This window comes from Schistocerca americana, chromosome 6, assembly GCF_021461395.2.
Source record: "Schistocerca americana isolate TAMUIC-IGC-003095 chromosome 6, iqSchAmer2.1, whole genome shotgun sequence".
NCBI classification, from domain to species: Eukaryota; Metazoa; Arthropoda; class Insecta; order Orthoptera; family Acrididae; genus Schistocerca; species Schistocerca americana.
The window spans coordinates 195,687,949-195,705,653 of NC_060124.1; the positions used below are offsets into that span (position 1 = coordinate 195,687,949).

Genomic DNA, 17,705 nt, shown 5'->3' on the forward strand with positions numbered 1-17,705 from the left:
TCCTTTGTGAATACATGTCTCCTTAGCCACATTACTCTTAACCTAGGCTCATATATTCTCAGTAAGATTTAAATGAGTATGATATGGAGGAAACCTGATTTAACTATGCCCTTTAGCACTGGCCAGTTCATTTACCTGGCAGAGTGGAGTTTTTGGCTTGTGCAGAAGTTCCATTAACTCTGCCTTACACAAGTTGTGTTCACCTTTATCAAACGGAACATTTCTTTGCCGTCCGGAGTTGCTGAGCGGTTCTAGGCGCTACAGTCTGAAACCGCATGACCGCTACGGTCGCGGGTTTGCCCCGGGCATGGATGTGTGTGATGTACTTGGGTTAGTTAAGTTTAAGTAGTTCTAAGTTATAGGGGAGACATTTGAACCAGTTCTGAACATTTCTTTGTACCCAAAGCAAAATATTCACTTTCCTTAATGCGTTGTTGAAGCTTTATGCATCACATCAGAGTGGAACGGTGCATTGTCCATTACTATTAGGGTCATTCCATATCAATTCAACCAGTTTGAGAAAATGTTCCAGCTGATAGTCTCAGATTTGGCTGAAATTTAGCACTCCAATGCTACCAAGTGTGGTACACTCATGTACAAAATTTTAAAGTTTCCCTGTCAATTAGTTCCAGAATTATGGCTTGTGAAAGAAGGTGGCGTGACCCAGAAATTGCTACCCGCATCTGGCAATCTATCTTCAGACCCAACTTCAGGTCTTCAATAACTTTGGAACTATTCCACAGAGTCCAGTGAATATTTTACAACCCAGTAACATCCACTTAGAGAACACACTCTATGAATCAAAACACCAACATATTTCTGAGGGAAAATAAAAAATTCCAAAATGTGATTAAAAAAAAGTAATACGTTAAAAGGTACATATTGTAGGTGCCCTCTATGCCAAATATAATTCGCTCAAAAAGGGTATAAACTTTTTTTTGTGGTAAGCGTAATGGGGCCTAAACACACACAGAACTTATCATACCCATATGTCACACAGACAGTTACATGCAGATGAAAATACAAAAATTTGAAAAATTACCTGAAAAACATGGATTTTTCTAAGTGTGGTAGCACAAAAGGGACAAGTGATATCGAAGCCAAATTTCAAACACTCAATAAGTAGACCATAATATAATATGTGGCACAGTTTCAAATTGTTATTGCAAGGCATTTGTGTACAATAAAAGTTGACAGATATGTATTTGGTTACGTTTCTTTTAACACGATTTAGCAAGTAATAGTGATGATGCAGACAGCTTGTTTCAGATAAAGCTGCAGCAATTGTTGGGAACCATTAGGCAACAAAAGTTAAACAATGGTAGTTTTCAGGGACAGAATAAGTCATTGCTAGGCAGGAACAACAGAGGAAACAAGCAACAATTACGGGTTACTCATGTTTTTAAGATACTAGTTCAGACTGGTCAGTACTGTTGTGGAAAGTCAGTATGGAGGCGGAAGAGTGTACTAGTGGTGCTTTTGTTCAAACAAGTTGCAGTATTGGTAGAGCACAAGCATCTGAATGTCATAAAATAACATATGGAACAAAATGTGGCATTCGCTTTGTATTGTATGATCTGGATGAATCGGACCAAGATTTGTTGCTATGGAGATCCGGGATACACCCTGTGGGCACAAGAAGTACAGTTCCAGGAAACTTCAGTGTTTATCATCATATGAAAGTGTTTCTGGATAAGTATTCTCTCCTACAAAGAAGTTGTTTTGATCCGTTTTTGATTCATAAGAAGACAGTGAAGTGTAGCCTCCGAGAAATTGATATAAGATCAGTATTGAAAGTGAATCAGTGCATGGGACTTAACATGAAACCAGGAGAAAAGTTATGTTCAAGGTGTGTAACAATGCTAAAAAATGAAGAATAATCCGATAATTTACATGACAGTGACGAAGAGTATCAGCCACCTACAACCACAGCAGATGAGCAATTAAACACTTCCGTGACTGCTCTTGGTTCGTCTCCCATGAAGACACACAAAGTTGGGGAAAGAGACAGGCCCAGCTATGGTAGAAGAAAACTACAAGAAGCTCAAATGGAATTAAAACACAAAATAGCTGACACACTAATGGTGGAAGAGGAAGAACTATCTGCTCAAAAGGAACAGAAATCATTCCAGAAGTCCTCTGATTTGGACAAAATTGTGCATGATTTGAAACAAAAATGTGCCATATGCACACGCCAGAAAAAAGTAGCTATTCTTACCCTTGTACGTTCCAGCTGGTCTATTGACTACACTGCAAAGGAATTCAATGTTTCTACATATATGGTAAAGCAAGCTAGGAAAATAAAAGCAATCCAAGGAATGCTTCCACAATTTCAGTAGGCTCAGGGTAAGCAGTTGAGTTCAGAAATAAAGGTGCTAGTGTCGGAGTTTTATGAAAATAATGACTGGAAAAAAAGACTGTGTAACGGTGAAAATGGGAAATGTATGTGTACATATGCAAAAAAAGACTGTTGCTGTGCAACATATCAGAACTATATGTAGAATTCAAGGAAAAGTATCCCAATACCAAAGTAGGTTTATCATCTTTTTTCAATCTTCGGCCAAAATGGGTTGTGCTTGTAAGTGCAAGGGGCACACACAATGTTTGTGTATGAGAGACCCATCAAAATGCAAAGCTGAGGTTTGCTGCTATAGAGGATTCTGACCTGGATTACAAAGGTGCAATTAAGCTGCTAGTGTGTGACATACCAGTGCGTGATACACAGGTGTGAAAAGTGTCCTGGTAAGGCAAATCTTGCAGAACACATGAATAACAAACTGTATGGTGAACTCCTTATGGATGACGGATGAACTTGTTTCTTATAAACAATGGACACACATGGATCGCACAAGTCTTGAAACGAAGCAAAGTACAGTGGCAGATTTTGTTGAAATGTGTTGTCAAAAAATGGACAAACTGACCACACACAGCAACAGCACAATCGGCTTATCTCCAGTTTTGTAAGGATAATTTGAAACAAGATGAAATTATAGTAATACTAGACTCTTCTGAAAATTATGCATTTATAGTTCAAGGTGCCATCCAAGGATATCATTGGGACAACAGTCAAGCAACTCTCCAGCCATTTGCGATTTACTATAGTGGTTAATCAGGTGACGTCATGAACCTGTGCGTTTTTAGTGACTGTTTAATTCATGATGCCATTGCAGTTCATGCCTACATTCACACTGTCATGCCATATGTGAAAAACAAGCTGCCTTTCATACATTTTGTGAAATACTTCAGTGATGGGGCAACTAGTCAGTACAAAAACTGTAAAAATCTCAAAATTTATGCATGCATTACCGTGATTTTCAGATTCACGCAGAATGGAATTTTTTCACAACAAGTCATGGTAAAAATGTATGTGGTGGTATTGGTGCTACCATGCATGGCATCACGAGCTAGTCTGCAGCACCCTACCTCTTCAATTATTTACCTGGGTACAGAAAAATATCTCTGGCATACAATCAGTCTATGTTTTGAAAGATGAGGTGAAATCAGCTGAAGAGTTGCTAAAAGCAGACTAGAATACGTTAAAACTGTTGCAGGCACAAGGAGCCATCATCACTTCTCTCCAGCAGACTCTGACAATGTGCAGTTGAGCAGACTGTCCGGTTATAACTATAGGTTCATGCACAACATGTGTCTTCACAGTATGTCTGGCTCAGGATTCAGAAGCAAAAGCAGCAACATACAACCAGGTTGCTATGTTATTGCTGTTTATGATGACAAATGGTACTTAGGATGTGTTGCAGAGCGCTGTGAAGCAGAAGGTGATGTATTTGTGAACTTCATGACACCAGCAGGACCAACAAGATCATTTCATTGGTCACGTTTGGCAGACAGGTGTTGGATTCCTTTTGAATGTATTCTTATGACAGTTCCAGTTCCTACCACAGTGTCAGGAAGTCAGTACAATTTGCCACTCAGTGTACAGAGTACAGTAGCTAAAGTGTGTTAGAACTTTTGTTCGAAGCACAATCGACTGGTTTTTAGCAGTTAAGGTGCGGTAAACATTAATGATAGGTTGTGTGAATCTGTCAATATGTTTTTGTTGCTTGGTGATTAAACAGTTGTGGGAGAGGATAAGAAGAGGCAGAACAGTTTACAATATGTTTTTACAAAATTGTGTTGTGGAACAATGGCCACATCACCAAGTACATCTGTCAACTTCCATTGTACACAAATATCTTGCAATAACATGCGGAAATTTTGAGATATATACCATTATGGTTGGAGAGCTGCATCAAACCAGTCTCAGGACTGAGAACCACAACAACAACAACATCATTATGGTCTACTTATGCAATGTGTGAAATTTGGCTTGGATACCACTTGTCCCTTTTGTGCTACCACACTTCGGAAATCCATGTTTTTCAGGTAATTTCTCAAATTTTTGTATTTTCGTGTGCATGTATCTCAGTTTTGTGACTGGTATGGGTATGATGAGTTCGGTGTGTGTTTAGGCCACATTAAGCTTACAAAAAAAAAAAATTTATACCCTTTTTGAGTGAATTATATTTGGCACAGAGGGCACCTACAATAAGTACCTTTCAACGTATTACATTTTTTAAATCACATTTTGGAATTTTTTTATTTTCCCTCGGAAATATGTTGTTGGTGTTTTGATTCATGGAGTGTGTTCTCTAAATAGATGTTACTGGGTTGTAAAAATTTCACTGGACTCTGCGGAATAGTACCAAAGTTATTAAGACCTGAAGTTGGGTCTGAAGATAGATTGCCAGATGCAGGTTGCAATTTCCGGGTCACGCCACCTTCTTTCACAACTCATAACAATTCTGGAACTAATACTTTGTACACGAGTGTTCCACACGTGTTAGAATTAGTGTACTGAATTTCAGTCAAATCTGAGACTATGAGCTGGAGACCCTGGTTGAACTGACATGGAATGACCCATCGTCGAATTCGGAGGAACATTATTTAGCACAAAATTATCTTCACACCCAGTGAACATGTTCTTGGACGACCACTTTTATTGCGAATCTCATGTTCAGACATGCTCCACTGTCCTTGTTAATGTGACACCAACATAAAACGCTGATTCAATACATGATTACTGCAGAACACTTATTAGCACCAGAAAATATCACCTTACAATGAGAGCTAATGTACGTAGGTGCAGCTATGCACGGCGCGACCTGTTAGTGTGGCAACCAGGGTGCTTTACCAACCGAACTGCTGGTGGCGTGTTTGGGAAAACTGGCTCGCCATTGGTGTTACCTGGGTGACGCTGTCATGTGCCCTCTGGTGAGCCAAATGTCAAGAGTCGCTACTCATTTTAAACACAGTATAGTTGTCTTATTACTGCCCACTGATACATAGCATAAGCACGCAGTCTGGGTTTGTCTTTGACAAAATTTGTTTGTAGCCTAATACGCTTTACATAAGAGACTGCCTTGATGCCACACAACTACATTAGTGCTCTGTGCGGTTTCTACGTATCTACTCCACAATCTATGACTGTATGTGCTGAAAGATGCTTCTTATAACATTCTCAATTTTTCTCATTTCTTGTTCGATTTTTGAATAGTGCGCATAAAGAATGCATTAATAGGCTTCCATGTAAGTTTAGATTTTTCTGAGTTAATGTGATGTGGTCATTTCATGCGAAATGTGTGGGAGGAAGCAAAAATACTGTTACTCTTCTTGGAATTAAGCTCTCAGAATTTCTACAACAAACCTCTATGATGCACAGTGCCTCTCTAATAGTGTCTGCCACCTACCTTGTTGGAGATTCATTTATTTGATAATTCTACAACAAGTACTGTAAATCTCATTGTGGAGAGCCTTAAAGGATGCGGGAAGAGTCAAGCCACTGCACGATACTTCTGTCTCTTGTGTCAGGAACTTTGGTCTTCTGTGAGCTGCAATTACTCCCTCTACTTTCTCTACATCCCTTCATGAAGGAGACCCAGCTTCCAGGGATTTGGAATGAGCCAAATTATACGTTAAGTGTTAGAAGAACCCATTGCAGGCTCATGTTAACACAAGTACATTAACTAACAAAATGCTAGCACATGACTGAGAATCACAAGGTCTCTGAAGAGGTAGCAGTGTTATGGGCTTGCATTAATATTATTTCTGCACACCTCTGTAGAATAAATATTACATTTGCATTAGCTGCATATCTTGTGACGGTTATGCTGTAAAGCAGTACTATCTTGAAAGACACAAATACTCCTAACTTCAAGTCATAGTAAGAGACTTCTGAATGCAAAGTCACATTTTTTTTTATTTGTCCATTTGCTGGTGTCATCTCAGTTTCTTAGCCACTTTGGTTCTTAGGAATTTCCTAATGAAAATTTTCGCAGTGTATGCTCATTTCTCTCTGTGTGGTCTCTGTAATAAGTAATAATTTGTTTGGGATTGTGTCATACAAGTTTTTATAAGATTGAGTTAATCAATTTAATGTTGTAACCCTGTGCCACTGCTGTCTTGAGTGTCTGAGGAGTGGTTGTGTTTAATTCCTGTAGCAGTATCCTTGTGTGAGCGGGAACATTACAGTTTATGGTAAATCTGTAGTAAGTAAAGTCGACGCAATACTGAACCTTGTGGGCTACCACATTGTTTCCAACTCCTAATATAGCTTTTCCCTTGCTTTATTTGAAGTGTAATTAGATGTTGATCAGAAACGTCTGATTAGTGCCTTTAATTTTAAACGATAGTGAAGAATATACTGTGCAGTGTGATGACTGTGTGGAATGATCTCGGTCTACTTACCGCCTTCTCTTTTCCCTTCCATATTTCAGGAGCACATCACCAGTGAAGAGACGGGAGGGGACTGATATCTCATTATTCAGAAACATTACCCATAAATACTTGGGTAACTTAGGAGATACTTAATTGATGAAAGGAGAGAATATAAAAATGCAGTAAATGAAGCAGGCTTCAGGCAGTACAAACATCTCAAGTATGAGACTGACAGGAAAAGTGAAATGGATAAGCAGGAATGGCTAGAGAACATATGTAAGGATTTAGAAGTGTTGTGTAAGATGTCATACGGAATGGTAAGGAGAGGTGGGCAGGCAAGTTGTTCGGCAGCGGGCATCATAGGAAAGCCAGGCAGGAGCAGAAATGATTAGCAAACAAGATAACACAGTAAACAAAATATTTACTTAACTTATATTTCTCCTAGCATATGAAGACTTATTACAAATAATGCAGCAAGAAATAGTTCAGCTATCACTATATCAACAAAGATGAGGCTCTCTGAACTAAAGCACGAACTATGGTGTCGGAGCCGTGACTAGGCGGCATCTGCATAGCGCCACGTAGCGAAGTGACTCTGAGTGTGAGTAGGCTGCGTGTCTGCCGCCAGCCATCCTATTTGCAGCGGCAGGGGGAGCTCGTAGTCTAAGAGCCACTGGAGGCATGGCTCAGTGGGAATGCTCCATTGGGTCCGCTGGATCCTGCACGGTCGCTATTGGTGTCTGATGGAAACTTGCCAGCTTTGATGCCCGTGATGTGGTACAGGTATGTGATACCACAAGAAGTATATTTCACTAGTAGAAAGATACACAGGCTACAGGACAACTACAGACCTTCAGAGAAAAGAGAAGCAGCTGTATGAATAGCAAGAGCTCAGGTAGAAAACTGTTCCTAAGCAAAGAAGGGAAAGACGAAAGGCGTATATAGAGGATCTATATGAGGGAGATGTACTTAATGGAAATATTATAGAAATGGAAGAGGACATAGACGAAGATAGGTGGGAGATGTGATGATGCCAGAAGAATTTAACAGAGCACTGAAAGACCTATGCCAAAACAAGGACCCCGGGAAGAGATAACATCACATCAGAACTATTGACAGCCTTGGGAGAACCAGCCTTTATAAAACTCTTCCATCAGGTGTGCAAGATATGAGACAGGTGAAAATACCCTCTTACTTCAAGAATATAACAATCTACATCTACATCCATACTCCGCAAGCCACCTGACTGTGTGTGGCGGAGGGTACTTTGAGTACCTCTATCGGTTCTCCCTTCTATTCCAGTCTCGTATTGTTCGTGGAAAGAAGGATTGTCGGTATGCCTCTGTGTGGGCTCTAATCTCTCTGATTTTATCCTCATGGTCTCTTGTCGAGATATACGTAGGAGGGAGCAATATACTGCTTGACTCCTCGGTGAAGGTATGTTCTCAAAACTTCAACAAAAGCCCGTACGGAGCTACTGAGTGTCTCTCCTGCAGAGTCTTCCACTGGAGTTTATCTATCATCTCCGTAACACTTTCGCAATTACTAAATGATCCTGTAACGAAGCGCGCTGCTCTCTGTTGGATCTTCTCTCTCTCTTCTATCAACCCTATCTGGTACGGATCCCACACTGCTGAGCAATATTCAAGCAGTGGGCGAACAAGCGTACTGTAACCTACTTCCTTTGTTTTCGGGTTTTCGGATTGCATTTCCTTAGGATTCTTCCAATGAATCTGTCTGGCATCTGCTTTACTGACAATCAACTTTATATGATCATTCCATTTTAAATCACTCCTAATGCCTACTCCCAGATAATTTATGGAATTAACTGCTTCCAGTTGCTGACCTGCTATATTGTAGCTAAATGATAAGGGATATTTCTTTCTATGTATTCGCAGCACATTACACTTATCTACATTGAGATTCAATTACCATTCCCTGCACAATGCATCAATTCGCTGTAGATCCTCCTGCATTTCAGTACAATTTTCCATTGTTACAACCTCGCGATATAGCACGGCATCATCCGCAAAAAGCCTCAGTGAACTTCCGATGTCATCCACAAGGTCATTTATGTATAATGTGAATAGTAATGGTCCTACGACACTCCCCTGCGGCAAACCTGAAATCACTCTTACTTCGGAAGACTTCTCTACATTGAGAATGACATGCTGTGTTCTGTTATCTAGGAACTCTTCAATCCAATCACACAATTGGTCTGATTGTCCATATGCTCTTACTTTGTTCATTAAACGACTGTGGGGAACTGTATTGAACGCCTTACGGATGTCTATGGCCCTCTGAGTCTCGTGGACGAATAGTGCGAGCTGGGTTTCACACAATCGTCTTCTTCGAAACCCATGCTGATTGCTACAGAGTAGATTTCTAGTCTCGAGAAAAATCATAATTCTCGAACATAATACATGTTCCACAACTCTACAACTGATAGACGTTAGAGATATAGGTCTATAGTTCTGCACATCTGTTCGACGTCCCTTCTTGAAAACGGGGATGACCTGTGCCCTTTTCCAATCCTTTGGAACGCTATGCTCTTCTAGAGGCCTACGGTACACTGCTGCAAGAAGGGGGGGCAAGTTCCTTCGCGTACTCTGTGTAAAATCGAACTGGTATCCCATCAGGTCCAGCGGCCATCCCTCTTTTGAGCGATTTTAATTGTTTCTCTATCCCTCTGTCGTATATTTTGATATCTACCATTTTGTCATCTGTGCGACAATCTAGAGAAGGAACTACAGTGCAGTCTTCCTCTGTGAAACAGCTTTGGAAAAAGACATTTAGTATTTCAGCCTTTAGTCTGTCATCCTCTGTTTCAGTACCATTTTGGTCACAGCGTGTCTGGACCAGGCGCGGCTCGTAATTAAAGGCTCTGAGGCGGAGCCGCCCCAAAATATATGTTAAAGTAAATTTCGCAAGAACGTATTACATAATTTAAATTATCAGGACGAATTTCGCATATTTCCCGTTCCGATTAAAATAACGACGGTCAACATTTTTGGAACTGTTTGTATCGATAGATGTTTTCCGAATGGTTAGTAGTGTTTAGGCTGCGCCTTGAAACGTCCGTAAGCTGCATGTAGTAGCGGTTTGGGGGCGTGGCTTCTACAAAGTACTGCTCTTTATGGGCGACCCGAATGCTCAGAGCTTGCAGCCTAAGGGTGTCGTACCAACCATCACATATTTTTCAGGTTCCACTATCTATGTAATAAAGGAATGTAGAGTGGCCGAAACTTCGCTATCCAATCTCTTTCTCTGCATATCTCTACTACGCTTCGATGCGTCATTAATCGACATTTAGTATTATTGTTTTGATAATGTTTTACATAGTTGTTTTGTTTCTGCTATTGGCTATTTTATCCACATTTAGAATAAGTTTGCAAATATCCCGCCAGAGTGCACTACACTACAGTAACGTACCAGTACTGCCATCTAGCGAGAGTTTCATAAGTGGTTAGAGGACAAAACGCGCGAAATTTGTCCCGTTACTTTACCTTCCTTGCTTGCTGATGCTGACTGCTTTTGTTGATACCGTGTGATATTAGCAAGTTTCTTTTTCGGAGTATACTTTGCAGGATTTTAGTGAGTTTTACTTGCTGGTGAATACCTGCAACATACCGCGAGTGTGAAACAAGCGCAATATGAATTCAGTGTGCAAATTAATAGGTAAAAACTTGGAACACGGCCATAGGATGAAAGTGAAAGAACTTGGTGCTTCCAGACCCGCATTAAAGATCTCTCCGAAACGCGTCTTTTCATATGATTTGCTGCAAAGTGTCAGAAAATGCAATAATGACGTATAAAAACACTAACCAAAGATTTTAACACGAAGTTAGCTTCTAATGATATTTAATACCTGATTATAGAAGATACAGCACGTAAAATTATGGGTAGAGCGTGATCTGCCCACCCCCTCCCCCTGAATTCTTAGTTGTTTACGTCAGACTAATCTGTAGCGTAACCCGAGGTCTATGTTGGCTCTGATCAATAAATGCCACAGCCTTCCCCCGTATAGAAACCACGAGCCGCGCCTGGTCTGGACATTTTGTTTTAATCCACCTACCACTTTGACGTAAGACCAAAATTTCTTAGAATTTTCTGCCTAGTCACTACATAGAACTTTACTTTCGATTTCATTGAACGCCTCTCGCATAGCACTCCTCACACTACATTTCGCTTTGTGTAATTTTTGTTTGTCTGCAAGGCTTTGGCTATGTTTATGTTGGCTGTGAAGTTCCCTTGGCTTCCGCAGTAGTTTTCTAACTCGGTTGTTGTACCACGGTGGCTCTTTTCCATCTCTCACGATCTTGCTTGGCACATACTCATCTAACACATATTGTACGATGGTTTTGAACTTTGTCCACTGATCCTCAACACTATCTGTACTTGAGACAAAACTTTTGTGTTGAGCCATCAGGTACTCTGAAATCTGCTTTTCGTCACTTTTGCTAAACAGAAAAATCTTCCTACCTTTTTTAATATTTCTACTTATGGCTGAAATCATTGATGCAGTAACTGCTTTATGATTGCTGATTCCCTTTTCTGCGTTAACTGTTTCAAATAGTTCGGGTCTGTTTGCCACCAGAAGATCTAATATGTTATCGCCACGAGTTGGTTCTCTGTTTAACTGCTCAAGGTAGTTTTCAGATAAAGCACTTAAAAAATTTTCACTGGATTCTTTGTCCCTGCCACCCGTTATGAATGTTTGTCTCTCCCAGTCTATATCTGGCAAATTCTAATTTCAAAGAAATTAGTTGCTAACAAATGTGAACATTTATGAACTAACAGTTTAATAAGTCATTGTTGCAAAATACTAACCCGAATTATGTACAGAATAATAAAAAAAAAAAAAAAAAAAACGGGTAGAAGCTTACCTTGGGGAAGATCAGTTTGGATTAGAGAGAAATGTAGGAACAAACGAAGCAGTACTGAAATTATGACTTCTCTTAGAAGGTACGTTAAGAGAAGGCAAACCAAGGATTACACTATTTATAGATGTAGAGAAAACTTTTGAAAATGTTGACTGGAATGCTCTTCGAAATTCTGAAGGTAATAGGGGTATGACACAGAGAATGAAATGTTATTTACAACTTATATTGAAACCAGGTGGCAATTTCAAGAGTCAAGGGGCGTAAAAGGGAAGCAGTGGTTCAGAAGGGCATGAGACAGGGTTGTAGTCTATACCCAATGTTATACAGTGTGTACAATGAGCAAGCAGCAAAGGAGAGCAAAGCAAAATTTGGAGTAGGAATTAGAGTCCAGAGAAAAGAAGTAAAAACTTCGTTGTTTGCAGTGACAACGTAATTCTGTCAGAGGCAGCAGAAGAGTTGGAAGGGCAGCGGAACAGAATGGACAGTGTCTTGAAAGGTGGATATGAGATGAATAGCAACAAAAGAAAAAAAAGGATAATGAATGTAGCCAGATTAAATCAGATGATTCTGAAGGAGTTAGATTAGGAAACAAGACACTAAAAGTAGTAGATGTATTTTGCTATTTGAGAAGGGACATAACTTTTGATGGCTGAAGTAGAGATGATATAAAATGTTGAGTGGCAATGGCAAGAAAAGCGTTTCTGAAGAAGCGTTTTGTTAACATTGAATATAGGAAGTCTTTTTGAAAATATTTTTGAGGAGTGTAGTTACAAGTGGAAGTGAAATTGAGTGATAAACAGTCTAGACAAGAAGAGAATAGAAGCCTCTGAAATGTGGTACTACAGGAGAATGCTGAAGGTTAAACAAGTAGATCACATAGCTAATGAAGAGATACCAAATAGAATTGGGAAGCAAAGAATTTTTTTGTCATAACTTGACTAAAAGAAGGGATCGGTCGATAGTAAACATTCTCGGACTTCAAGGGGTCATCAATTTAGTGCTGAAGGGGGGGGGGGGGGAGATTAGAATTGTAGAGGGGAGGCCAAGAGATGAAAACAGTAAACAGATTCAGAAGTATGTAGGTAGCAATAGTTACTTGGAGATGAAGAGACTTCCACAGGGTAAAGTAGCATGGAAAGGTCCCTCAGACCAGTCTTCGGATTGAAGCCACAACAATAAGAAGTTCCGCCTGAAATGTGCAATTTGTAGCAGATCAACTTGCCGTGATGTCACTCCTAACACAAATACAAATCGAAGCAAAAGACCTCAAATAAGGTGTGTAAATGAGTAATTTTTAATTCCAAATGGAGAGATCCTGAAATCTGTGTCATATCGGAAGGCACTTCCGTGCAGAGAGATAAGTGATATTGAAGTGTGGAGCGCATGATGTTTGTGTAAGTGTAGCAGCAGAGAGCGGGAAAATAGTTTGTATTGCCAACCCTTTTGCTGCAGACAACAATCAGGTTCATTTGCCTACGCTGCATCGTATTATACGTTCAGATCTATGAGGAAAATAATAAATTTCAAAACTAGTTTTGATCTGTCATCTATGAGTAAGAAATCTTATGTCAGTGTTCATGACATTGTGTCTGCAGCCTCAGCATCATGTCAGAAGACGAGAACAGTTGACGCAGCTTTGTGAAGATGTTAAGTAAAATTTTTCTCAAAGACGATTATCTCTGCCAGAAGATCATTGTAACTGATTGCAATATTTGCCATATTATTGCAATTTTGGACAGTATTATAAGTAAAAATGTAATACTTAACAAAATTAACTTCAAAATATGGCTGAACTAGTTATACTTCCTTGATGTAGAATTTTTCGGTATGTTCTCATATTTTTTGCTGTCAAAGAGCATTAGGATTTGCTGTCACAGAGTACTAGGAGTGTAAACTTAGTTGTTTGATATTACCGTGAGAGACCACATTTATCCTCCATGGAACAAGCAAAGAACTAACCACCTTCTTCAGATAACACTAGGAAATGCTATCCAGTGACATCAAAAATCACAGATATCTCAACAGATAAACCTCTGTGTCATTTTAAGACATTTTCCAGTTCGTGTCTTGAGGATGACCTGTCAAAATATCAGTTGTTTTTGGCGACTTTATCCTGATGCATACTTGCACTTTTTAGAGCATAGTAAACACTGGGAAAAGCTTAAATTTCCCACCTATCTAGCTGCTTTTCTCAGGCAGTAAGTTGAAGATTATAGTTAAGTCACTCGTGGCAGGTGAATATCTGCATGCTCCTTAGTATACAAATTCTCAATCAATAAAGGCTAGGAAGTTCTCATGCAATATTTATGCATTTTTTTTTAAACCATGAGTCTTTAAAACCAAGAACTGTCATTACCTTACTGTGTTCCAAAGTCTACTTCGTAATACAGTCATCACTGAGTTTGTGTCTGAACCATCTAGTTGTAAATTTACAATGATAGGTTTAAGGCTTATATCCATCTACACCTCCCTATCAGTCTTCTTCTTGAAGCTTTCCAGTGTACCACACAGTATGCCCACATTGGTAGGGAGATGGCGTCCGTTGCTTTGTGCACAAGTGATTCAGTGTTTTGCTATCTTGAATGTTTTGTTGTTTATGAGCATGTAGTGTTTAACCTGTGCCAAAATTAATTCATTCTGATTGTGACGTGAGGGTAAAAGCCAGTCTGTGAGACCACATTCAGGTGCAAGTAAGTCAAGTTCTTACATTGTGTTGTGTTACGTGTGTAAATAGATGAGCTGCAGAAGTATGGCATGGACTATTGCAGCTTGTAATAGAATGCCAACTGCACAGCTGTCTGTGGATGTTAGCATTGGGGGTGTGACAGATTCAACTGTCGTATTCATGTAGGACAGACATGACATTGAGGATGGTGGTGGCCAGCAATAGACTGCTTGCTCGAATTTCACAGGCATTGGTTGTGGGGTAGTGACCTGTAAAAGCTGGAGTCACAATGGCACCATTTGTGCAGTGTGTGGAAAATGGCTGAATTTGTCAAAAACTAAATAATGGCACTATAAAACCAAATAAATCTGAATGGTCAAGACAGTGAAATGATTCATTGCCACTTAACTGACAGTCCTAAGTGGAATGACCCAACTACTACTGGTAGATAAGATGATGGAACTTGAAAGCGAAATGTCGACATTGGGTTTGTAGGTCACATGCAAATTTTGGGTTTGTAGGTCACGTGCAAATTGTGGAAGGTAGGATTCAATTATGTACTCTGTACTCAGAAGAAGAAGAAGAAGAAGAAGAAGAAGAGTGCTTGTCAATCAGGACAGATTTGTTACTAGGCAGAAATTGCTATTGTTGTATGAAGAACACAAGGAAGTGCCAACCTTGTGGAAACTTCACTTCGGTTTTAACAGTTGCTAGAATAAATTGAGTTGTCTTGTGTGAACAGAAGTAGACACTTGCAAAAATGACATACTGCATCAAGTTTTTACAACAACAACAACAAAAAGGATCAAAGTGGCCAATGGTTTATTTAGGTGAAACGTGCATTGATAGAAATTACATGTTAAATAAATGTTGGCCATGACAGTGGAGAGGTAGTACTGTCTAACAAACCATTCTTTAACTGTTATATTGCATTCAGTAATGGACATAAAAAATTTAAAAAAGTACTTACAGACACAACTTGTTAAAAGATTACCTCCTAAAAGTATAGTCATTTTTTATAATACTGCATGTTACGACAAGCAGTAGGATAAACCACATTCTTACAGTTCACTAAAATGTGAAATACAGTTCTATTGGCCAGTAAACACAAATTTTGAGACAGAACTGAGGAAAGTTAAACACAGTTGTGAAATACGAGCCTTCTCCAGTTCATTCATTTGACAAAGTTTTTCAAGAAAATTGTATTGTTTCCCTCTGATTACACCATATCATCCAACTGAATTTCTGAGGACCGATCTGAAACTTTGCAAATAATAAAATCCACATTTGTAATGTCAGCCACCTCTTTCGTTGAGCTGTAAAAATGACTGATGCATTCATTGCTGTTACATTGAAGACTGGAGAAAAGTGGTGTATTGCATTAAAACGCTATGTGATGAACATGGGGGGCAGGGGGTTGGGTTGTTGATGGATGAAAAAGTTGTAAATACATTGTCAAGTCAGCATGGAAGTGATAAGTCATCATTACTTTCCACGACTCAAATGGCAGTTTGTGAGTCAACACACAACTAAGGAAGGAGGTGACATCAGTGTGGAAGATATTTGTATAATAACTGCCAGTGAAGGGTTGCGAACCGGTAAGGCAACGTAAATATGCTGTACGTCCTCTTGCTCTTCTTTTCGCAGGGAGCACATGAGTGAGTAGGATACATGGGCAGTAGATCCTTTGCAGGACACTGATGTGTATCATATGACAGCACTCCATTTTTAAGGAACTGGGGAGTTCACTTTTGCCATCATTCCTCTCTGTTTCTTAGTCATGAACATAGCAATGCTGCCACTGTGACTAAATTTTCAGTTTGCTTTGCCTTCATACGGAGGGGAATGAGTTAGTTACTGTGGTAAGAAAACACGGTTATGGATGTCAGCTGTATGGCAATGGCCAACGGCTTTTCTGATCTCTCAAATCAGATAATTTGCATAGATGCAGTTAAGAATAAAAATAATTTATAATACAGATGTATTTACTTCAGCAGGTCAATCCGCCATTGTACAAGACAGTTGATGTAGCCCCTTTGTATGGAGATGGCACTGTTAGTTAGTACCTGTTTTGTTGGAATGTTAATCCCATATTAAAGGGGCATAGGATATTATCTTGATCCATCATTTGACTCATTAGTGGAGAGCTTTTTTTCTTATAGTTCTGAATATTAAATGTCATAGTGGTTAGTTCCTTCATCTTTCTGAAAATGTTTGTTGCATTGTGAGGTGGTTTTTCAAATATTTTATATGGTTTCTCTTTGCATAAAATATCATATCATTTGCTATAGTAACAGAAAAAAGCAGGTGTTAGTCATTTGATTTCTTTTTGTTCGTTGTAGTAAAAAAAAAAGGGCTGAAACCAATTGTCTCTTCCCGCAGGAAGTGTGATAACTAGTGATGTCTTGGAAGAAGAAAAACGTCTTGCAGAGAAGGCAGAACAAGCAGAAAGAGAACTGCAGAAGCAATTAGAGGTTTGATTTACCATATACTGCTTCTTTTGTTTTGTTTTAATCTAATGGTTATCATGACATGCTGGTTGTTTACCGTTGATGTCTTAACTGCAGGAACAACAAGCACAAGAACTTAAAGAACAACGTATGAAGAGGTTATTACATTTGCTGACTAAAAGTGAATTTTATGCCTGTTTTCTAAAGAAGAAACTTGAAGAGACTCAGCTGGAAAATAAAATGTAAATACCTACTCTTATTTGTGCTTTTAAAGGAAATCTGTATTGCCTGATAATTTTTCTTAACAGTTTGAATTTAATAGTGCATTATTTATTCGACATTTGATTTAAAAATCTGGTGGTGGTGGTGGTGGTGGTGGTGGTGGTGGTGGTGGTGTCCTGGAATGTGGTCCAGAAGATCTCAGGTTAAATTCTGTCAGCTCTTGGATTTTTTGTGCCACTTTTTTCAATCTGGTAGTATCTGTTAATGTGCAGTATACTGAGTTATTAAAGTGTAGGACTCAGAGTAAAAGTAAATTTTGTGATAGTTCTTATAGTTGCAACATTTGTCTTGCACAATACAGTAGAGGTGTCATTACATCAGATGAGGAACTTGAAATGGGTGATACTGTATTTGCTAGAAGGGTATATGAAAAAATTCCAGTACCAACAAAGTGATGCTAACAGTACTCACAGTGCAATGAGCAGGACATTCATTAAAAATGTATTTACATTGCAATGGTTACAAAATTGAATTAAATTTACAAAGTGTCAGTTTGACAGCCACATTTTTATTTCTATTACTTTCAGGTCTTTTAATTTGTTTTCAGTGTTACCATCCTTATTTCATATTTCACAAACATGCACTGTACTTTTATTTTACGTTCATGCTCAAGGCACTATAATCTTTGGTAAAATTGGTGTCTTGAACATTCTCTGTATGTAGGTTTTTAAGACATGCTTCAGACAAAGTTCTATAACAGAATCGTGGCTG

General features: G+C 39.1%; 1 protein-coding gene across 1 annotated transcript in view; it reads left to right on the forward strand.

Annotated features, from left to right (window-relative positions):
- The window catches only part of LOC124619750 (lymphoid-specific helicase-like), a 161,727-nt gene that overhangs the window by 18,124 nt on the left and 125,898 nt on the right, over positions 1-17,705 (forward strand). Inside the window, exons 3-4 of the mRNA XM_047146329.1 lie at positions 16,645-16,736; positions 16,830-16,954. Coding sequence (XP_047002285.1) covers positions 16,645-16,736; positions 16,830-16,954 — 217 coding nt within the window. The remainder of the gene's footprint in view (positions 1-16,644; positions 16,737-16,829; positions 16,955-17,705) is intronic.